This window comes from Copadichromis virginalis, linkage group LG18, assembly GCF_057382275.1.
Source record: "Copadichromis virginalis isolate Kocher_CV1m ecotype Utaka linkage group LG18, C_Virginalis_male_GT1.1, whole genome shotgun sequence".
NCBI classification, from domain to species: domain Eukaryota; kingdom Metazoa; phylum Chordata; class Actinopteri; order Cichliformes; family Cichlidae; genus Copadichromis; species Copadichromis virginalis.
Window position 1 is genome coordinate 25,673,552 of NC_140635.1, and position 23,547 is coordinate 25,697,098.

Genomic DNA, 23,547 nt, shown 5'->3' on the forward strand with positions numbered 1-23,547 from the left:
AGCGGAAAACTCTAAATGGAATTTGTGACCAAAATGGTTTTTCTCTTTTTTATTTGCGTATTTCCATCTTTGTTTCCGGTGAATAAAAAGCTCTTCCTTTCTTTATGAGAAGGAATGTGGCTAATGAAGTCAACTTAACATTATGTTGTAAAACAAATGTCAAATAAAAGTGATCAAGAGCTTAAAGAATGCTACAATGCTGAGAAAATCCCACTTGCTGTGAGGCAAGTTAGATAATACCCTCAATATTTATAATAGTGTCATTATTGACGTGTAAATGCAAAACAGCAGCTATTATTTCATATTCACTCCAAGATCTCTATTTATAATTCAGTCACATTGTAAAAGTGAGGTGGAGTATCAGTGACGCCATATGATGAGTGAGCAGACAGTCATCAGCTGTTACTGAGGGGGACGTGAGCAGCCAGAGCAGCAAAAGATTCCATCCCACCATGTGAAACCACCTATTTCCAAAGAGCAAAGCAGTGCCCCGCCTATGGTGTTACTCTGCTGTGATTAATCTGATGTCATCCGCAGAGTTCATGGACGTGGAACGCATTCGGACACGGCAAGTAACGCAGATAAGAGTCAGAATATCAGGAGCAACGCAGAGAAAATCAGCACCTGACACCAGTTGCAAAACTCAGTGCGCATCAAAGCAAAGCGAAGCAGCCTCCCTTCTTTGCGTGTGTGGAAAGAAATTGATTTTAGGCTGGAGCAGGAAAGTTATCAACGTCAGCTGAGACCGTTTGATTAATCAGAGCATTTTTCCTACACGCTTTAAAATATTAACTTTATGGTTCCTTCTTCTTGTGGCCACAGTATGAGTATGTTTTAAATACTTAAATTATTTTACTTATTTATTTATTTGGTTTGTTGTGAGTTCATTTCCCATGAAGGTATGTTCAAAACGGTCTTTTTTGTTTGTTTTTTACATCAATTATTATTATTATTATTATTATTATTCATCCATTCTCTTCCTGTTATCCTTATCAGGGTCAGCAATTAACCTAACCCCACTAACTGCATGTCTTTGGACATGAGAAACCACACAGAAATCCCAGATGGTGCAGTCGAAATCATGACCTTCTTGCTGTGAGGCAACAATGCAAACTATGACTCCACTGTGCTTTTTATTATTATTATTATTATTATTTGACATTAAGGACCTCTTCAGAGGGTGTGCTGGGTGCAGAAGGCAGCATTGATGGGGAGACAGAGAAGGGTTTGCCTTTGCATCCAGGACCTTTGCTCTGAGATAGCAGAGCAAAGGATGCGCTTTTACGTCATTCGTGTACCTGATGGCTGCAGGTGCAGTAAAACTAGAAAAGCTTCTTCTTCGTCTTCTTGCTCCTCCCCCTGTCAAGGGTCGCCACAGCAGATCGTCTGTCTCCATCTCACCCTATCTCTAGCATTTTCCTCTGTCACACCAACCCTCTCCATGTCTCCTTTATTACATCCATGTATTTTTTCTATGGTCTCCACCTGCCTGGCAGCTCCATATTCAACAGCTTTTGTCCAGTGCATCCAGTATCCCTCCTCTGCGCATTTTTTTTTTTTTGCCTGATAAACTGTCAAACCCCAATGATTTTGAGTTTACTACAAAGCGCACACACATGCACATTTGAGAAGTTGCATTAAGTGAATTTTTGCTTTAAAATGGCTTAAACATGCCTTTTATATGAGCTCCAGGGTCATTAATTGGCTTCCAGGTATTATAGGAGCCCAACAAAATTTCTGCCATCCCATCCTCCAACAAGGGCAGGAAGACAATCCTGCTCTTGCACATCTATGAATTTCAGTTCATCGTTGATGCAATAGGAGTTGATCTCTTGTGTTTGGTTTATTGTTTCAGTATCTTGGCAGAGCACCTTGTAAATTTGTGCAGAAGAGTACTCTGTAAACAAAGCTTTTTTTTTCAATCTCAAAGATACATCAGGGCTGGTGTGAGCAGCAAAGCAATCAGAGATAACTTTCACAGACTGCACAGTTTGTCAAAACGGGCGTATGCTCTAAGGCTTTCACACCTCTACAACTCACTGAGTCATGATGAACAATTAGATATTCACAAACACTCATGAAGACAAACAATCACATAGAAAAATGCCTTCATAGGGTCGCATGCTTCACCTTCCTGTGGCAGTGACTGATCAGACTTTTTCAGAGCACTTGTTTCTTGGTGTCGCGCTGCTCAGCTGACCTCTCTCTACAGTCGTCATGTTTATCCATCAAAATGTAGCAATTCTCAGTGTGCACAGATGCCCGTGGACTTGCTAAACGTTGCAGTTGTGATTCGATTTTTTAAGAGTTAAGTAAAGTGCAATGAGCTCGTAAGTGAATTTTGTCACCTGTGCCACAAGACGTGTTAAAAGGCACCCACAAAGGCACCCACAAACTGACTGTTTGCTTGATCTTCCTTTATATTCAGCTTAGACATGCAAGAAACACATTTGGGCAGGGAAAAAAAGAACAAGCAAAGAAGTGTAGAGAAAATAATCCATTTTACATGCCAGCGCTGATTCAATGTGGGTAAAATCTTTATTTTATGTGGGTAGTTGTTAGTTATACGCGGCTTTTCTTTTATCAGCGCAGTATTAGACTGCAGTGTCTTCTGTGGTACCAAACACATAGTCAACAGACTGCTTTTGTGTCAAGGGGGGAGAAAAAAACCTGTTAACTCTTTAGCTCTATGAACAGCTACTTTGAAAAGGGGAAGCAGTGATCTTCTGCTTTTCTGCTCGAGTGAAATAGATAATATCCCTCACTGTCACTCTTGGTGCAGATGTCTCAGTGTTAGATAAGAAAAGTCACAGTCACTCTTGTGGACAGCTTGCTCATGGCCGTTCAAGCTCTGTTTCTGCAGAACTGATTTCGCAATTAAGAGAAGCACTTGTCCAGTCATGCCTCAGCAGTAGTAGTGGTCAGCAGTTACTAAAGGTTCACACATGGGCTGAGGGTGTGGTGGGCGGAACAAAGGGTTACGTTTGCAGTGCGTTTATCCTCTCTCAGAAGATGCTCCATGAACTAGTTTTCCAAGTGTGGAATGTTTAGGATTTCACTTTTATTTTTTGAGGGCTTCTGCACTGAAGTAATATCAACAGGAAACCATTCATTACATGTAAATCATGCTTTCATCCCCAAAAGCCAGGACATAGATTTAAAAGAAGACTTTTGTGGTTGCAGTGGACTAGAAATGACTTGCAGAAAGTCACACATCAACAAATGTGTTCGCAGGCACACCACAGATAAGAAGACTGCACTTTGTTGAAACACAGCACACTCTTTCCTGCTCGTTTTCTCACTGCTGATTGCATGTATTTTCATTTGCATACAAACACAGTTTAATGTCTCCCTTCCCGTCTAAAGCCCATGAAGAAGAACGGGTGGAGTGAAATCTGCAGCGTTCACACACATCATTAACCCTGTGACGTTCTTGCCCGTGCATTTTGAGATTTTTCTGGGTGAGCCTGAGAGATTCTACAGTGCAAGGAAAGCTCTTTGCCCAGGATGGCATGCTGAAGCAAACAGGCAAATAATGCAAGGACGCACAAATGCTAAGCAAAGCCAAATCAGTTCTGCTGAAACTAAACTGAGCCTGCTAGCTTTAACACAAGGAAGAGCAGAGATGGTGCAGAGATGAAGTTTTTGTGTGAAAAACGCCACCTTTGGTCTCGTCTACCCAGCTGTGACCAGTGTTTTACAACCTGTGAAAAAAGAAGGAAAAAAACAGTCATACTGGTGTTTTCTCTGTGAAAATGCATCAGTGTGATAAACCATAAGTTCAAACAACTTAATACTTGCAGCATGCAAAGAAAACGCCTCCTAACATCACTTTTTGCAGTCTTTACCCTTGACTTAAAACACATGAGCTTCCTGTATAAATTCTGTATAAAATTACTTCTTTGGTTTGAATCCTGCCGTTTGGAAGCTGTGACCTGAAGTGAAGGGTCATTAAGACTCAACTGTGCCTGTTGAACTCTGACCTTTCGAATGGTTGCCTCACCTCCACAGACATGCAAACAGATACAATGACCAGGAAACACCCAGCAGCTTTCTTCACGTCCAGACACCAATGTCCTCACTGAGTTTCTCGGTATCTCGGGGTTGGGGTGAGGTGTGTGGAGGGGGAGAGAAATTTACAACCAGAAACAGTTAAAACAAGGGGAGCTGCTGAATCCAAAGTGATGAATGAGGGAGGTGATTTGTGGGGTGTTTACTGCACAACTCAGAGGATTTGCTGAGCAGTTTCTTTTCACTGTTTTTGCAGGCTTCCGAGGCTTTTGTGTCCTTGGGATTTGGCACCACTGCAGATCCCCGGGTGCCCTCTGTGATCCTCTAGTGTCATATCAGGATATTAACCCAATAAGTAAAACTTTGACAGAGACGAATCAGTTAGAGCAGCTCAAACGCCGCTCACAGCTGCAGACTTGATTGAGAGTGTGCAAGTAAAGGCAACACATTTGTTGATCGCCTGTGAAAAAGAAGAACTGTCTCGTGTTCAGCTGCATCCAGTAAATCATACATTGTTTTAGTACTCTGTCCCTATCTGGTAGCTGCAGGTGGACCCAGCTGAGAGCTTGATGAGATTTGGCTGGTAATTCCCAGTGGGGTGGGTGGTGGGGGGGCATACAGTTGAACCCAAAACAAGGACTAAAATCTTATTGTCTAACTGAAGGAAAAAGAATGAAGGAGTTTAAAAGAAAGCCGGTGGGGGTTGGGGTGGGGTGGGGAGGTTAAATGGTGGTTAGAGCTATGGAGCCAAAGGAACCTGTGAGGGGATGAGATAGCGTGATGTGGTTTTCATTGAGATGCCACAAGAGTCCGGAGGTACAGAGGTGAACGCTCCTTGCTGAAAACATGGGACTGAAGAAGGACATAAACCAAGGAAAGTCAGTTTAACCACAACAGGTTATTATGCCATGAATCCACTGCAGACTGGGGCAGTTAGTAAAATCAGCCTCATGTGGTTATGTTCTGCAAAAGGAGAGAGCACTGCTTGAAATGATTCTGTTTTCTGGTCCGACAACAAAACCAAAGAAAAGAGGACTGAATGACTTTTCTAAGAACAAACTTTTTTTTCCTCATTCAGTTTCATTTTGACTTAATGTGAGACTGCAGTTTTTTGATGAATCTCCAGGAAACAAACACGCAATCAATGGCAAAGTAAACAGTCTGATATGCCCACAGTCCATTAAAAATAAAGGGGGGGGGGGGGGGGGGCGGTCTGGTACTGTGCATTAGTTTGTAGCATAGACTGTATACCAAAGATGGACTTAGCCATCCCCTGGTTACCAAAATCCCATTAGCTGTCACCATCCTAATGTTCCAAACCAATCTAATTGTGAAAATGTGACAGTCATATGGTAATGCATACCCTGTTTAATCCTCCTTTTGACACCAATAAAGTCAAAAATTATGAAACTCAACGTCATATTGCAAACTTTAAATTAGCGACTGAAACTATCAGCTCATCATGAAAGTGTTCACTGAGGTCACAGAGCGAGGGCACCAAAGAGCCACTTTCCAGAAGACTCATAATGAACTACATGTTTTGTTTTTGCAAACTCACACTTGTCATTATAGGGGGGGGGAAGCAGGTGTAAGGCACTCCTGAATTTGTTTCGTTTCACTAGCTACAAAGATTTTGTTCTATATATATAATCTGTGGACTCATACTCCCAAGCCTGGATTCTAGCATTCTGGGGATCACCACTTTGATTTTCTGGAGCTAGAAGTCTCCATATTTGGACAAGAGAGTGGAATGTTAGCTAATGCTAGCTAGCTCAGCTATAACCAGGCCTCCTGCAGATATCTGCTAATTAGTGATAAGTAACGTACAAATAACATACTAGAAATTCACTCAGAAACACTTGACAACAGACTTGTTGGATAGGCTGCAAGCACATTAAGCAGAGATCAAACGGTATTATTTGGCACATACTTGGAGTGCAAATGCTCCAAAAGGCATCGGCACCACAAATATTGTCATGGTCCACTTCAGACAATCAAAAGCAGACAGCTGAAGGCTCCTTTAGATTTTTTCTGAATATGATAGATCAACATTTTCTTATTTTGTCCCTTGGCCGGGGAAAGACTTTTAGAAAATGCAAAAGATAAATATTTTTGTCTATCAGGGAAAGTTCAGAGCTTCTATCACAAATTCTGTACCTGAAGACTGCAGCTTCCAAGCCTAAGCTGGCCTGATGTTGCTCATTTGCTTATTATTTCTCTGTTCGTTTCATCTTTACAGTGTAGTTTATATTTTTTGTAACCTTGTAATAGATTCCCTTCTTGGCCAGGTCTCCCTTGAAAAATCTTAAGGGCCTTTAAAAAAGAGGATATCTTCACAGCAAACTTATAGACTTGATTCATTTTTGGAGCCTTAAGCGGCATTCAGGAACTGCCGTTTTTAGTACTTCTTGGTGGTTTCAGTTGTCAGCCCTTCATGCTGATGGCTGGGTACAGATGAAAAATGTGAGCTTCAGCTACCAAGTAAGGCCAACGTTTAAACAGTTAAGCTAGTTAGACCAAAAGACTTGATGGCTTTCTTTAAAATCTTTGAAGAGCCCATGGTTGTTATCGATAGTTACCAGGTTTGACTGGAGTTATACAGGCCTGACTTCACCTGACGTGCAAGAGGCAAAATCAAGACATGTGACAAGTCACAGTGCATGCTGCACCTCTTCTTGTCAACATTCACATGCATGTGGTGCAAAAGCTGTAGCCTCAAGTATATTTAAAACCATGAGGAGTCCCCCCACAGCCTCTGTCTTTCCTCGCTATAGAGCCAAAAAGGGGGTTCGAGGTTCAGCTTGAGAAAATAACCTCATGGCTCGGCAGCACAAGTCTTTATTTAACCCCGTGGGACTGTGACTCGCAGGTAGACAAGGCTGATGAGTGGCGAATGAAGCAAAGCAAAAAAAAAAAGAGACCCTCCTCCTCCACCCCCTCTGATCGCTGCGATTGAGCTTCTATTTCAATCACATACTTGCTGTAAGAGTTAAAAGAGCAAGAATCAAGGCCTGTCTGTGTTGGGGGGAGGGAGGGGGAGACACACGAGAGGAGCCTGTGGCAGCCCTGATAGCGTCTTCTCACTCTGCATGGTTTCCTGTTCTGAGTCAGTGTGTAACCCTGAGTTTGACTGTTGTCATGTCACTTGTCTGTCCCTCTGCGTGTGTGTGTCTCTCTCTCTCACTTCTCACAGCTTTAAGAATAATCAGAGCGGCTGATATTCAAACAGGGCGATTTAAATGTGCGATTGAGCTGGGTTTTTTTTTATTTTTATCTTTGCTAGGTGTAATTAAGCAACCATGAAGCAGAAACAAATGGTGAGTTTGAGGCTAGGACTTGTTGATTTTATAGCTGAAGTATTTTTCTTTTGTTTTTCTTTGTCTTTTGTTTCATTCTTTTTTTCAGTGAGTGCAATAATGAAAGTAAACGTTGGTAACTTATCAGGAAAAAATAACGGCAATCACAGATATGAAACCGATGTAAATTTGTTTTTAATATCACAGAGAAATGGACAGAAATCTGGCTCGGAGTGCGGGCTGTGAGTGACAGTCGTGAGAAGGAAATCTAAAAAGGCAGCGGGATTTATTTTTTGTGCGACGCAAATGCAGAACGATTTTGGCACTGGGGGACTCTTTTATCAAAAGATGAATCAGTGTTTTTGTTTGACCGTCATGCTTGACTGACATTAAAATTCATTTTTGAGGGAGGGGACGAGATCAGGAGGGACAAGGAGCTCGCGCACGCCTGTGTGTGTGTGTGCACGCGTGAATGCGTTGAGACAGTATGAGAAGCGGCTCTCTGACAGTCAGACCCAGTGCGGACAGAGATCTGGAGAGTGTGTGCTCTCGAAGCCGGGATATTAGTGCCTGCGGTGTCAGTGCCGTGTGAGTATGGGACATGTGCGCTCGGCTTCGTGCCTCGGCTATCTGAGTTTTGCTTGCAGGTCTCTAACTTGCTGCAGCTGCATCAAACAAAGTCTGTTCCCACAAACGGATAAAATCGATACCGCTTTGCTTTAGTATGACCTTGAACCCAAATCTTCGCAATGATTTGCATTTTGAGCCTGACAGATTTCTGCTTAAAGGGGGAAAAATTCGTTTTTGTGATTTTATTGTCATCATCAGTATTTACACATTTTTATCCTCTCCAGCTGGCACTGGCATGTGACTCTTCTTGTACTTTTGTTCAGTGGACTGCTTAATTGGGTCTGTCTATTAGCCTGGAGGAGGTTTTAATAATGTAAAACAATAAGGCTGAAGTCAGTGCGGGTAAGCTGAAGCAGAGCGACTGTAAAGGGATACTTCGGCTCCCCACCAACAGGCTGTTGCGCATAGCGGCCGTGCGCCGTCTCATTAACGAGATCACTTTACAACCAGTCAAACAAATAGGTCATTATCCATCACTGCCTGCTCTGCCTGTATTCACCAGCCTCAAACCCGCAACTCTCATGTCTCACTTTATCCAAATTATATATAATCAACTGATTTTAATTTATTTACTTAATGATAATTTCAGTTAGTTTATGCTTTGAATATACAAACATCAACTTCTCAGGACACAAATCAAATTTCGGCTCCAAATGTATTTTAATGCCTTTAGAATATTGTAAATGGGAAAAAAAAACAAAAAAGATGTCATTATACGTAAAATTTTCAAAATTACTTTAAACATGTTTACTTCATAAAAATATCAGTGAATATTATTACACCATATGCTTTTAATTTAGGCCGTATGTAGTTTAAGTCGACGTTACTCCACGAGCTACGTAAACATACATAGACTTCCTCTTCTGTGATTCAGCTGACGTCCGTTACAGTAAACTGAATTGAAGCGCAGTATGTGGTCTTCAGACGCATATCTACTCTTTGAGGGGAAGGTGGCTCCACTTTTGGTCACCTGCCCGGCGTCACCTGGTAAACGATACGGCTTCTCTGCGCATGCGTAATAGACTGCCAAAAATCCTAACACCGTATCGCCTGACAACCAATAGTGTTCCAATCTGTCCAGAGATAAAGTCAGAGCAACGCTGAGGGGACAGACGTGAAGGATTTCGGACCCGAGCAGCGCCGAGCTTTAAGACTGAAGAAAACTTCAACAACATGCCGAGATCTTTCCTGGTGAAAAGCAAAAGGGCCCACAGCTACCACCAGCACCGCTACTTCGACGATGACTACAGTAGACTGGACACTATTATGGCTGATGTGTGCGCAGGTGGGTGCATTTGTGCGTAATTACGCACGAAACTTGGGGAAGAAAAAGGAGTCGTCTTAGTGGGAATTCTGAAAATTCAAGTGCACAAATTCATAACTCCTTTCATTGATTATCCTCTTGTGCCAATATAGAAACAAAATCTCAAGCCGAGTTCGATTCCAATCTGGAGCAGGAAGACGTGAGGACCGGCGCTGACAGACTGTCCCCTGGGTCGCGGCTGAGGTCCCCGAGGTCTCTGTCCTCCAGCTCCCCGCTGAGCTGCGGAGGCAGCGCCTGTGACCGGTCCTCCGACTGTGATTTCTGGCGTCCCCCGTCCCCCTCGTCCTCACCAGGTCTGTTCTTATCAAGACAAAAATATCATCAGTTTGTGTCTAAAATTTAAAGAATTTTTCTCTTTTTCTTTTTAATCCTTCGTTTCATTTGGTGTTGGGTTCATGAGATGTCAAAACCTTTACGCATTTTCAACCCGACTTGTCCAACTATATTTGTGTATGATTAATTATTATTATTGTTGTTATTATTATTGTTGTTGTTGTTTATTAAAGCAGAAATTATTTGGGCTATAAATTAAACATAAAAACTTTAAGGTTTTTGATGAAGTGATGAAGATACGAATAATTATATTTCATATCTTCTATTTCACATATAAAATATTTGGTGAAAGAATCAAAAGGACACTTGTGATTAGTGACCGGACACACGACCCAATAACGACTTAAAACTTTTGTTTTGTTCTGCTTTGACTTTTACGCACGGTATGGAGTCATGTCCAATAAAGTGCAGTGCATTTTCCAGGTGTCCATTTTTTTTTAATGCAGGACATTATTTGAAGTTTTTAAAGATATCCAAATTAACTTTCAGATTCTGAGAAATGCTCCACTCCTGCAGCGGAGGACGGTCACTCGAACATGCCAATCTTCCCGTACTCCTGGTCGGCATACTCAGGAACCGAGCTGAGACATCTGGTTCAGGGGTCTTATCACCACCACCTCCAGAGCCACAGGGAGTCCCAGTCACCTATAAGCATCTACAGGGGAGAGGACAGCGGCAGTGAGTCCCTTTATGTACAGCGGGGCCTCGCGGCCGGATGTTACCAGGGTTATTCTTCAACGGCCCAAATCTGCAGGATGCGGGACAGAGACGAGCTGTATCTGGATGCGAAGCAACAGGCCCGCGTGGCGGAAATCAAGTCTGAGAACGATTTCATCCGCGCAAACCTCGAGTCGAGTGGATCATACAAGTGCATTAAATGTTGCAAGGTAGGCGTTTCCCTAATTTCACTTAAAGTCATCATTTTCAGTTTTTTATTTTGTTCAGTTTTCCTTTTCGCTTCTTTAACATTTTCTCTATTGTTTTCCCTTCATTTTGGGTTTGATTTGGAATCATCCATGTGTTTTCCAAAGGTGTTCTCCACGCCTCACGGGCTGGAAGTTCACGTGCGGCGGTCGCACAGCGGCACGCGGCCGTTTGAGTGTGGGATATGCGGAAAAACCTTCGGACACGCAGTGAGCTTGGATCAGCACAGAGCGGTTCACTCGCAGGTATGGGCCTCCAAGCCGGAAATAAACCAGTGCACACGTCCCCTAAACCCGCTTTAGATCCACATCCTCGACATAAAGGCCACAGATGACATTTTCTTTTCCCACTACCAACCTCTCTGACTTGGCTTAAACTGCATTTCTACATTTAAATCTGATACTTCCAGGTTTCTCGACACTGACAGAATGCTGTATTTTACAGGAGAGGAGCTTCAGCTGTAAGATCTGCGGCAAAAGCTTCAAGCGCTCTTCAACCCTCTCTACGCACCTGCTCATCCATTCCGACACGCGGCCTTATCCGTGCCAGTACTGCGGGAAAAGGTTCCACCAAAAGTCAGACATGAAAAAACACACTTTCATTCACACAGGTGAGACGCTTTAGCAAGTCAAAGTAATCAAGACGTGCAAAAAAGAAAAATAAGACCTAACAGTTTCCCATTTTGTCCCTGCTTGCAGGTGAGAAGCCGCACAAGTGCCAGGTGTGCGGGAAGGCCTTCAGTCAGAGCTCCAACCTCATCACGCACAGCAGGAAACACACGGGCTTCAAGCCCTTCGGCTGTGACCTCTGCGGGAAAGGTTTCCAGAGGAAAGTGGATCTGAGGAGGCACAAAGAGACGCAGCACGGACTGAAATAAGCAGGAGTTAATCGAAACTTGTGGCGCTTTAAGTTTGCTGTAATTGGTTTATTTCCCCCCTACTTAGCCTAAGATACGCTGATTGTTTATTTATCTGTTGTGTTTTTATTATTATGAAAAAAAACTACTAAATAATTTCACAAGCTTTTATAAGCTTACCGTGCTGTTTTAGTCAGCCTTTTTAACGGATTAAATATTAACTTAAGGAGCGCAGTTGTCATTTTTCCCCCATATTTCTACATTTAATTACCGGTTAAACACATGTAGTTTTTATCCACAAACATCTACTCTACCGGCTAAACCCACCGTTCACCGGTCCACTCGTTTGACCCGTGAACAAACGAGAAGCTGTGCGCTCAGCCGTGCAGACCCATCAATCACGTCTCGGTGTTATATCTCAGATATTAAATAGCAGAAACGTTTCGCTGCATGCGCCACCTGGTCAAAACCAAATATTTTCAGACAAGCGCATTGCTGGCATACCCGTATAATAAATGATATTATGGCGCCATAAAACCTCCACGTAAAGGAAGTCGGGAGAAATAGCGCTGGTTTTATTGCAGGAGGAGCTCCTCTAGCAGCAGCAATAAGCAGCGTGCCCACATGGCGTTTTCACTCAGGGGAGAGAAAAAAAAGAAGAAGCTGGGTGTGATTTATTTGGCCCCGCCTACGTTAAACATCCACAGCTTTAAAACTTCAAGGATCTGATTTGGGCATATCTCACCACAGATTGTGTGCGCAACACCAACAGTCTCCAACAACATGCAGGATAAAACACACAACTTCCTGCTACTACTACTATTATTATTATTATTATTGATACATTTATTTTGTGGAAACAGACAATCCAGAAAACAATAGAACAAACAAACAAACATTTGTCACACAGTCAAAGAGTGCAGTTTTATTGCTTTATCCGTATCCGTGTCAGTGCGCAGGGGATTTAAACAGCTGGACCAAATTCAGAAGGTCCTGCTCCTGCAGACCCAGCTCCACCATCAGCGTGTTCAAATACTCCACAGATGCCGAAGTCTTCAGGGCTTCTCGCACCAACGGAGACACCTCTGACAACCTGAAATGTGAAAAACCAACAAATTCAAACCAACTCAACACTAAATGGGCGACTTATCTTCCAACACAAACGCAACCCAGTTCTTCGAAATTACAAAAGGGATCTGTAAGCATTATAATGACTACCCTAAAAGTAAAAGACGACATGTTCAGCCTTCAATAGCGTGATGTGTAAAGTTAGCAGTCAGTTCTTATTTAAGCCATGTTCTCACACAGGCCTCTCTTCGCCAAGGTGCCGGTGCTATGAGAAAGCAGCGGTTGCTGACTCATACAGATAAAATTTGTTGAATAAAACGAACTCGAAAGTTTTATTTATAGAGTTTTTCCTCAGCAAAGTGATCGGGTCAAATAGAATTATTGCAGACCTGAGGCAGAAAAATATCCTGCTTTTTTTATTCATGAAAGTGTTCACACACACACACACACACACACACACACACACACACACACACACACACACACACACACTTTAAAATCTGGCCATCGACTACATTTTTAGAGCTGTAAAGATGAGCTCTGAATGTCAAGCAGAAAGAGACCGACATGAGAGAATAGATTTTAAACACTTCACAGCGTATGTCTACAAAAAGAAAAAAGAAAATCACACAGCGCCTTGGGCCAACACTGTCGTGTATATTCATATGACACAAGCTGATACTGCCGTGTGGTCAATCCTACTTTCGTGAACATAATAATGCTCAGTCTCTGCTGAGTCACTGTAAAAGGAGTGTATGTTCAGCTTTGCTGTAGTGTGGGGGTTGCTGAGAGGCATACTGATAAGTGGCGTCTGTGCATATTATTATTAATCACACAGAAAACAAAATACAGCAAAAAACAAAACTAGACGTCGGCTAAAGAGAAGTGGAAGCTTCCAGGCTGCTCAAAAGGACGCACATGCAGGGGGAACGTGTGCATGTCTGAAGGTCCATTAATGCTGAGAGACATAAACAGGTATGCTGCCATCAAGGTGCTGTTTTTCCCAGCAAGGCCTCGCTTGTGTCAGCAAAGCCACATATGCATGCACTATAACAGCATCGCTAACAAAAGAGCCTAAACTGGCTCATTTTGCCCATTATGAAACCAAATAAGGACAAAAGAGGCTCTGAATTGTTGAGTAGCTGAACGCCTAACAAATTTGACTTTCAGTGTTGCGTCATCAAAATGCGGATACAGTGGGGCAAAAAAGTATTTAGTCAGCCACCGATTGTGCAAGTTCCCCCACCTAAAATGATGACAGAGGTCAGTAATTTGCACCAGAGGTACACTTCAACTGTGAGAGACAGAATGTGAAAAAAAAAAAATCCATGAATCCACATGGTAGGATTTGTAAAGAATTTATTCGTAAATCAGGGTGGAAAATAAGTATTTGGTCAATAACAAAAATACAACTCAATACTTTGTAACATAACCTTTGTTGGCAATAACAGAGGTCAAATGTTTACTATAGGTCTTTACCAGGTTTGCACACACAGTAGCTGGTATTTTGGCCCATTCCTCCATGCAGATCTTCTCGAGAGCAGTGATGTTTTGGGGCTGTCGCCGAGCAACACGGACTTTCAACTCCCGCCACAGATTTTCTATGGGGTTGAGGTCTGGAGACTGGCCAGGCCACTCCAGGACTTTCAAATGCTTCTTACGGAGCCACTCCTTTGTTGCCCGGGCGGTGTGTTTTGGATCATTGTCATGTTGGAAGACCCAGCCTCGTTTCATCTTCAAAGTTCTCACTGATGGAAGGAGGTTTTGGCTCGAAATCTCACGATACATGGCCCCATTCATTCTGTCCTTAACACGGATCAGTCGTCCTGTCCCCTTGGCAGAAAAACAGCCCCATAGCATGATGTTTCCACCCCCATGCTTCACAGTAGGTATGGTGTTCTTGGGATGCAACTCAGTATTCTTCTTCCTCCAAACACGACGAGTTGAGTTTATACCAAAAAGTTCTACTTTGGTTTCATCTGACCACATGACATTCTCCCAATCCGCTGCTGTATCATCCATGTGCTCTCTGGCAAACTTCAGACGGGCCTGGACATGCACTGGCTTCAGCAGCGGAACACGTCTGGCACTGCGGGATTTGATTCCCTGCCGTTGTAGTGTGTTACTGATGGTGACCTTTGTTACTTTGGTCCCAGCTCTCTGCAGGTCATTCACCAGGTCCCCCCGTGTGGTTCTGGGATCTTTGCTCACCGTTCTCATGATCATTTTGACCCCACGGGATGAGATCTTGCGTGGAGCCCCAGATCGTGGGAGATTATCAGTGGTCTTGTATGTCTTCCATTTTCTGATGATTGCTCCCACAGTTGATTTTTTCACACCAAGCTGCTTGCCTATTGTAGATTCACTCTTCCCAGTCTGGTGCAGGTCTACAATACTTTTCCTGGTGTCCTTCGAAAGCTCTTTGGTCTTGGCCATGGCGGAGTTTGGAGTCTGACTGTTTGAGGCTGTGGACACATGTCTTTTATACAGATGATGAGTTCAAACAGGTGCCATTCATACAGGTAACGAGTGGGGGACAGAAAAGCGTCTTACAGAAGACGTTACAGGTCTGTGAGAGCCAGAGATTTTCCTTGTTTGAGGTGACCAAATACTTATTTTCCACCCTGATTTACGAATAAATTCTTTACAAATCCTACCATGTGGATTCATGGATTTTTTTTTTTTCACATTCTGTCTCTCACAGTTGAAGTGTACCTCTGGTGCAAATTACTGACCTCTGTCATCATTTTAAGTGGGGGAACTTGCACAATCGGTGGCTGACTAAATACTTTTTTGCCCCACTGTATATTTGTTTAAAAACAAACAAAAAACAACCGCTGTGCCTCACAGCAAGAAAGTCCTGGGTTCAAATCCGCCGATCACGTGGGTGCTCCCTGTGCTCGTGTGGGTTGTTTCCACGAGCGCTCCGGGTTTCCTCCCACAATCCAACAAAATTCATGATCGGCTAAGTGGTGACTCAACATTTTACTGCAGGTGTTAATGTGAGCGCGGATGCTTGTTGCCTCTGTGATGGACCGGCAACCGGCCCATCGTGGGTCTCTCACCCTACGACAGCTGGAGAGGCTCCAGTGTTTTACTGTCCACTGTTTTTGAAATAAATCAAAAGTAAATAATTATTGAATTAAAAAAAAAAAAAAAAAAAAAGGTAAATAAATGTGTTTCTATTTGGGAAATGCCTTCAGTAACATGGAAAATTACACAGTGAGATTCATCTTTTATCAGGTTAGACGGTCAAAGTTTCCACCAATTTAAACGAGATGGACTTTATCTGTTCAACCACTTGCTCAATCTTAAGACCGCAGCTCAGACAAGTCATGAGTGACATGAAGCCAGATTCACAGTATCAGTACAAAAAACAGAGTATTTGTCAAGTTAGTGCAAGAATATTTCCCTCCAACACTAAACTCACTGTCTGTAGCCCTCTGTCATCTGTCTCCAACCTCCATCATCCTCCCCCACCCACGCCTCTCTACCTGCCCTTACCAGAAAGGAGGTAGACTCCTGGTCAATCTCCGGTTCAGCCCAGGGTCTAGTGTTGCAGGGGGGGCATCCATTATTCAGCTGGGCTGAACAATAGCAGCCAGACTAGCTCCACAGCTGCCGTGCAGCAGACAGATAAGACAGCGCACCAAATTATTCATGATGGAGGAATGGAAGGATGGAAACCGATGAAATCATAGAGCACCAGTGTCACATCTGACCAATGAAAGGGTAATATTTACAAATGAATTTTGACTGTTCAGAAGTGGAGTCAGTACGTTCTTAAAATCAAATCTGGAAATGTATTACAACAACTGTCAGAATTAGAGATGGACACCGTTCCCAAAACCCCTCTGTGAACCCTTTGGAATTACCAGGATTTCTGCAGTGATTACTCATAAAAGGCGGCCTGAGCTTCATATAATTCACAATGTGACAAACACACTTTGTGAGTAATCAGTGCTGAAATCCTGGTAATTCCAAAGCATTCACTAACCTTTTTACCCTTTTATCTTTCTTTTTTTGCAACAGTAAAATCACTTCAGACCCCAGATGAGAAATCTTGGTTCTGTTTTACAAGTTGAATTTCATTCCCTTTATTTCCCTGAAAATTACACAACAGTTTCTGTCGGGCAGGTTTCAGAGGCCTCTTGGTGGCAGATCCCCTACAGTACCTAAAGCTGTGCAACACTTCTTTTAAAGTTCAAGACGACACACAGTGTGCCGTGATATTAAAGCAAACTGACCAGGAACCATTGAGGGAGTAATAAATCAGAATCAGCCGTCAGCGTCAGGTGAAAGGTTTCCCAGCCCGGGGCAATATAAAGGATACGCAGGAACTGTGTGCCTTCTGTCCTCCATCACGGATCTGGACAGAGGTAATCAGGTGCAGATAAGGCCATGAGGCGTCTCTGTGTACTTAGACGGGAGCAGCACGGAACTGTCCGTGAACTGCCAGCAACACAGACACACATACACACGAACACACACAGACCATATGGTAGGTGCCAAACTATGCCAAAGCACACAGCAGTCTATCAAATGCACCATGATGACTTCTTATTCTTTTCTTTCAATTTCAAACAGTGTTAAAAATGCAGATTGCTGTTGCATCTCTGATTTAAGCACCTCTTCATGCACCAGACTGGAAATAACATAATGTTAAATCCAGTATGTGTCTATATGGGTCATCTTCACCCAGTCATACGTTATAATGCTCATTTATTGCTTAGAAATCTGGTTCTTGCTTGTTTTACAAAAAAATAAAAAAATAAAAGAATAAATCTTATCATACACCAGCACAGTAAACTTTAAATACACACTTTTCTCATTGTCAAGGCACGCAAACATTTGCACACACGGGTAAAGACGGCCGACGTGGTCTATTTCCCGAGAAACTATGGTTCTTCATTTCCTTGCAATGTTTTTTTCTCTCCAATGTTCAACCGGGCTTGCTGAGGAGCAGCTCGACAGCTGACATTAAACTTAAACACGTGTGTACACACACACACACACGCACACACACACACACACACACACACACACACACACACACACACACACACACACACACAAAACTTACAGATGCAGAAGCACCACAGCTATGAGGGTCCACTCTGGAGTTTTATGGATGATGTTTTTGTTGGTGAACCTGTGAACATAAAGCACCACTGTTAAGTACAGTGTGTGTGTGTGTGTGTGTGCGCGCGCGTGCGTGCACATTTTATGGAGGATGCACAGCAGTTCCAGTATCTCGCCCATCGACATTTCAGAATTCCGACTGGAGCAGCTGGACATCAAATCATAACCCGCTATATGTTCTGGGCCACAGTCACCATACATCTGTGTCCCTCTGCAGATAGTCTGCAGAAATGCTTCATTCTAGATATAAATAATAGAAATATAAATTGTGCACAGACCAAGAGCAACAACCAAAAACACTGCATGCAGCAATGATTTATGTCTTTCTGCCAGCGCTGTGTATTTTCTTTGGTTTGAGCCTCTTGTTATTGGGGCCTCTTGACAGCACAAAGACAATTCCCGGAAGCAGGGCCGTGGCGGTGTTGCTCCATAGCCTGATGTGCGTTTAAATCACAGACACAGTGATTTAACAGCAGGGCTGTTGAAAACATCCTAAGCAGCCAATGGCAATCCAGGGTGTGTCTAAGGCAGGAAATGCTCAATTCTGGCACAAGTTTAAACCCCCCCCCCCTATTTTTTTCTTAAAACAGAGCTCTGTCATTCTTATAGAGAAACAGAAGCCATACTGCTATGCTGACTGAGTAAAAACAGCAAGCGTATATAATAATTCATTCTACCCAGTCCTGGTGTCATGCATGCTGGCATGTGTGGCACACTGTGAGATATATGACATTTCGTAATACTTATTTTGATGTGCAGGAGATTAAAACACTTTCTCAGAAAACAGACATAATTCTCTTTGAAGCAGACATTTAGCCCCATCACATGAAAAAAGTACAAGTTTTAAAGAGTCAATAAAACTACTGTTCGTCATACTTCATGTGTGCCTGTAGGGGGAAGCAGAGCTAAACAACTGTGTGTTGTGGAATTTAGATGAAATCAACTCATTAAATACACGTTAGACTCATTTCTTTGAGTTCTTCTGAAGAATAAGAGCGATTCCAAGAACATTCATGGCATGTTTTGCTCATGCAAGGAGATAAAAGAGGAGATCGAAATCACAACAGATAACTAATCAGTTAGTTTCCTGTTCTATGTAGCTTGATTTTCAGTGTTTCTCAGTAGATCCAATGTGGTGTGATAACAGTTAATTATGAATAGAGTCCAAATACAGAGTCGTTTTTACTGCTGTGTAGCATCTTTTTGGAAGAGGCATGTGTCTCATTCTTGTCTGACATGATACCCTAGCTGCTCAGTCTTGATCCTAATATTTTTCACATAATCGTGAAATGTCTCAGTTTAGACATCTGATATGTTTTCTATTCTTTGTATAATCAGTGTTTGTGAGATTTGGAAATGGTTGCATTCTGTTTTTATTTACATTTTACGCAGCATCCCAACATTTTTTGCAGCTGGGGTTGTATGGCATGGCTATAATAAATGCTCATAGTTGTGCAAAAGCTCACCAATTTGCAAAAGTGAAAGATTTAGGTTTATGACAAAGAGGGTAAACGGGACACGTCTATATCCTGCAGCTGTTCAAAAGTAAACTGCCATTCAGTTACATACAAACAATCAAGTTTCACTATTATGTTTCTGAGCTTAATATGAACCCACAGAACAAGGCACAGTTTCAATGCTAGGTTTCCTTTCCTTAACATGAATTAAATTTAACAGCAATTTTTGACACATTTCTAGAGCTCATCCACTATAAACTCACACCTGCCTCGCCTCCCCTCTCGTGTGTGTGTGTGTGTGTGTGTCCCCTTTCTGGTGGCACACTAGCAGACAGCACATATCAGACTGAGTGTGTAGTGTACTGACCTGAACGTCCGCACCAGGTTGTTCAGGTCGGTAGTGATGTCAATCATGGTGAGATGCAGTGGACCTACAATGTTTCTGAGGCTGCACAGCACAACCACAAGACAAGAGAGCAAAGAATTAAGATGAACTGATCATGAAAATCATGATTATGTGCAGCTATGTCAAACTGTGCAGCAGTGAGGTTCACGGGACCTTCACAGCTGTTGAAGAAAAACCAGGAAAAGAAATTAATAAAGCTCCGTGTGCCACATCCAAGAAATAAAGGACAAACACGCACCAGCTGGAGAGTTTCTCCACTGTGATTCGTTTCTGGATGAGGTTCTGAGCATGAGAGTCAACGAGCGGCAGGACCGGATCCTTGATGCTTTCCTGGACTGTCACCTGGTGTGGGGACGGTTTAAGAACAAAACTCACTCTGTGAGCTCACCTAATTTAAACTCAAACTCTTAAAGCAAGTCTTTTAATATGCACTTACCTGCTTTCTATTGGGCTCCTCTTTCTCGTCAGGCAGAATCCACGTGCCCTTATAAAATTCCCTGACCCGGAGCTCTAGATCCTGGGTCTCCCTCCGCAGCGTGTCATAGTTTGGAGCTGCAGCTGACGGCCTCTTCTTGTCCTCGCTGTTGTCGGCTGTCACCTCATCCTCAAGGTCATCTTCATCCAACTCCTCTTTGCCTTCTTCTTCTCTTACCTCGGCATAGGGAGAACCAAGGGAGTGATCGGAGCCGTACAGGAACGTTAACGTCTCATCGGTACACCACTCCTTCAATGTGTTTTTTAGGCAATCGAGCAGATTCATCCGTACAGAGTCAGGTTTGACTTCGGCGTGGTTCTTCAGTAGACCTCGCAGCCCAGCTGCCCCCCTCTTGCTCATACCCACCTGCGTGATGTTGAGCTCTTGCTGGCCGTGGCTGTTCTGATTAGTGGCAGGAATTTGTTTACTTTCTGTTGGAGGGTTTGAGCGAGGAACGCTGTGAGTTACCGTCTCCGATAAACTGCACACGCTCATCTCAGCTGTAGTCTCTTCCACACCAGAAAGCTCAGACAACTCTCTCTCTTGTGATGCCGCCTGGTCCGTATGTGTCACCTGCCGCTCTTTGGGTTTTTCAGCATCGGTAACTTCAGTTTTACGCACGTCTGCCTCTTTTCTTTCCTCATCTTCTATCATACTTCTCTGTTCCTCTGTATTCTGACTCTGAGGAGGTTCGATCTTTTCTTCATTCCCCTCTTTGGTGTTTATCTTTCTTGTTTCAGAATTCCTTTGTTGTCCTTTCTCATTCTCATCTGAGCATTTAGGCAGGTCACCCCAGTGGACCCGGGGTCTCTGCTGCTGAGAGACCACGCTGGAGACAAAGTCCTGCTCATGTTCGTCGTCACTGACATCACTGTGGCTGCCTCCAGCAGGATGATCCCGAGAGCCGTGAAGCTCCTTGTGCTGAGCAGCCACAGGGTTCTCGACGTCCTCCTCTTTTAGACACCTCTCAGACAGCATCACCTCCTCACCAGAGCTCCCACTGAATGCACACATGTAACCCTGGATCAGTCTTTCTATTTATAAGGCTAAATATGGAAAACTAAACACGAAACTTATTACGTACCGTTCTCCTTGCTTCAACAACTTAATTTCAGGAGGACTGAGAGAGAGAAAGGGAGCAAAGACATTATACAGAACATCACTGCATTCAACGATTAGATCAATCAGGTGATTTAGGACAGAGATGAGAAGCAGCACACACACACACCTCTCATGTTGCCCAACCCAAAGAGGCGTCTTTGGTATTTGTAGCTCAAACGCTTTGGAGGCTTTGTAGCAGAAATTACTGCAAAAACACTAAAGACAAAAGAAGCAAAGACCAAAATGTGTCTTTAAGCGCATTCTGGCAAGTGTAAAAAACAAACAAAAAAAAACTATTTCATGTAGAAACACTCACCTTGCGCTCTGTGATGTCATACACTTTATTGGTCTTAGTAGAAATTTTGTATTGTTGAGATGGGATCTAGAAAGTGAACAGCACCACAGACTCAGTCATCACATATGAGACATGGAGATGTTTATTATTTGCAAACAAAATGCAATATCAGTGGCCTTACCTTGCCCAGTTTATTAGGACAGATGGGATAACCGCACAGCTTAGCAATAGACCTCTCCTCTACAGTATCTCTGTAATTAGCTGGGGTGATCATTTTGGCCTGTGAAGTAAAGAGAACTCGGTTACTTTGCAGCTTTTCTCTGGTTTAAATTTGTGTAAAATTAATATTGCTTGACATTTTAAATTATCTGAATATTGACAGAAAACCTGCATGTAATCTAAAGTCTGTCATCAGAAATGGAAAAAAAAGTGTGTGTTTACACAGCGTATCTCAGCTGTCATAGGGTGAGAGGCAGAGTCCACCCTAGACTGGTTGCCAGTCCATCACAAAGCTAACACACAGATACAGGCAACCATTCACAGCTCCGACCAGCTAACCAATTATGGATGCATTTGGTCTGTGACAGGAAGCCTGAGTATCTGGAGGGAATCCACACAGACACAGGGGGAACAAACTCCACACAGAAAGGCACTACAGAATGAGATTATGGGTTAGCGAGTTATGTCGAACTTGAAGTCAGAATTTTCTGTGCCACAAAAGTGTCTCTCTTTTCACCTGGCTACATCACCATGGTAACTAATGCCGGATACATTACGTTGTTTATTTTATCCTTCTAAGCACTAGATGCCATGATTGACATTTTTCCACAGCATTAATATCTTGCGTTGTCTGTAACAGTTTTGCATTTTATTGTAATATTTTTGCTGTTCGTTAGAGACTTTTGACAGCATTTTATCCTTATAACCTTATAGAGTCTGATTAGACAGCATTCACAGGGATCATTCTGTGTGGAAGAAGAGTAGAATATGACATCCCGTAACAACAAGCCTAGTTAAAGAAAGGTGATAACCATCATAATGATGTCCATTATCTCCGACTGGGGTTTTAAGCTTTGTCAACAGCTAACGCAAACAAAGCCTGGCTGTAGTGAACTTAGCATACTCCTCAGGTCCTTGTTGCTGTGAGGCAATGGCACTGCTACCAGTGAGGCGGTGTATTCAAATTCCTAACAAGTCTAAATAGCATGCTAGAGCCAGGCTGCGTTATACTGGGCCAATAGCAAAACCTCAATCATAGGGATGTCATGGCAATTATAAACCCTGGAAACTGCAGATTGGGCCATGTTCTGAGACTGTGAGATTCTAATTAATCGTGGCAGACATGGTGTGTGAATAAAAGAGACGGGTTTAGTATGACAGAGGCTTGGCAGTGATGTAAGGGTAACAGGACCTGTGCGTGAGAGCAGTGAGGAAAGACTTCGTCTCCTGGTTTGCCTAAAGCTTGTGCCCTGTCTAAAGTCACCGGTGACACATACACAGTCCACTAGGAAGTCCTCAGCCACACTGTCGTCCAGGAGCCGCTCCACCACCTTCAAAGCTCTCTTCTCCAGCTCCAACTTCTCCCTCAGCTTCTCCTTCAGCTCCTCTCTCCTGACACAAAGCACACACGTGAAGAAGTGTCTGTGTTTACTCCACAACCAACAAATGTTTGGTAATGATTACTGGTGCAGCTGAAGCGTCCAGTAGAGATGTCCTGGTGGAGTAGGGGTTTCTCACCTTCTCGCTTCTTCCTCCGCGGCGAGTGCTTTGACACGTTTCCCACCTGCCTCACAAACAACAAAAAAAAATTGAATATACGAGTTAAACGAATCTCTGAAGGAAGAGATGTCGTTACTCTACCAACCAACCAACGGCTACACAAGCCAGCTGTGAGCGCTCTGAGATCCGTGTAACCCTCCACAACGCTGTAAACACCTCTCTAAAACCCGAGAAACAAAAAAACAGGCTTTTAACGAACCCTTTTTGGAGCTCCCGCTCCTTCTTCTCTCATCCATCTCCATGCTGTTTCTGTTTTCTACACTTTCAACTTTGACCTGTGACGTATCTCCATCTACGGCAAGCCAGGGGGACAACTTCACGTTCGCGCGGTGCGTCCGTAGCGTGTAGTGTGTGTGTGCTTTTTTTTTTCACCGGGCTGTTTGTGGAAGTTGAGCTGAGGTACGTGTCCCCTTCACCTCGGTCCCGTTTGCGTCCACACCAACGGCTCTT

General features: G+C 43.2%; 2 protein-coding genes across 4 annotated transcripts; one reads left to right on the forward strand and one right to left on the reverse strand.

Annotated features, from left to right (window-relative positions):
- The first annotated feature begins 7,803 nt into the window (after positions 1-7,803).
- Positions 7,804-11,604, forward strand: gfi1aa (growth factor independent 1A transcription repressor a). Of its 2 annotated transcripts, XM_085440327.1 has the most exons (7): positions 7,804-7,895; positions 9,019-9,222; positions 9,354-9,554; positions 10,084-10,481; positions 10,626-10,763; positions 10,963-11,128; positions 11,217-11,604. In XM_085440327.1, the coding sequence occupies exons 2-7, from the start codon at positions 9,111-9,113 to the stop codon at positions 11,393-11,395; spliced, it is 1,194 nt and encodes a 397-aa protein (XP_085296453.1). In that variant the 5' UTR covers positions 7,804-7,895; positions 9,019-9,110; the 3' UTR covers positions 11,396-11,604. The 2 variants fall into 2 exon arrangements, with proteins under 2 accessions (XP_085296453.1, XP_085296452.1); XM_085440326.1 differs by lacking the exon at positions 7,804-7,895 and having other exon boundaries at positions 8,860-9,222.
- A 668-nt stretch (positions 11,605-12,272) lies between these two features.
- Positions 12,273-23,354, reverse strand: rpap2 (RNA polymerase II associated protein 2). Of its 2 annotated transcripts, none has more exons than XM_085440321.1 (12): positions 23,297-23,354; positions 23,056-23,101; positions 22,815-22,929; positions 21,500-21,598; positions 21,340-21,405; positions 21,151-21,239; positions 21,007-21,042; positions 19,884-20,922; positions 19,686-19,789; positions 19,409-19,489; positions 17,526-17,594; positions 12,273-12,467 (listed from the first exon to the last, which is right to left on the reverse strand). In XM_085440321.1, exons 1-12 carry the CDS (start codon positions 23,337-23,339, stop codon positions 12,323-12,325), a joined length of 1,932 nt encoding a protein of 643 aa, XP_085296447.1. In that variant the 5' UTR covers positions 23,340-23,354; the 3' UTR covers positions 12,273-12,322. The 2 variants fall into 2 exon arrangements, with proteins under 2 accessions (XP_085296447.1, XP_085296448.1); XM_085440322.1 differs by lacking the exon at positions 12,273-12,467 and adding an exon at positions 16,689-16,894.
- Positions 23,355-23,547: the final 193 nt, after the last annotated feature.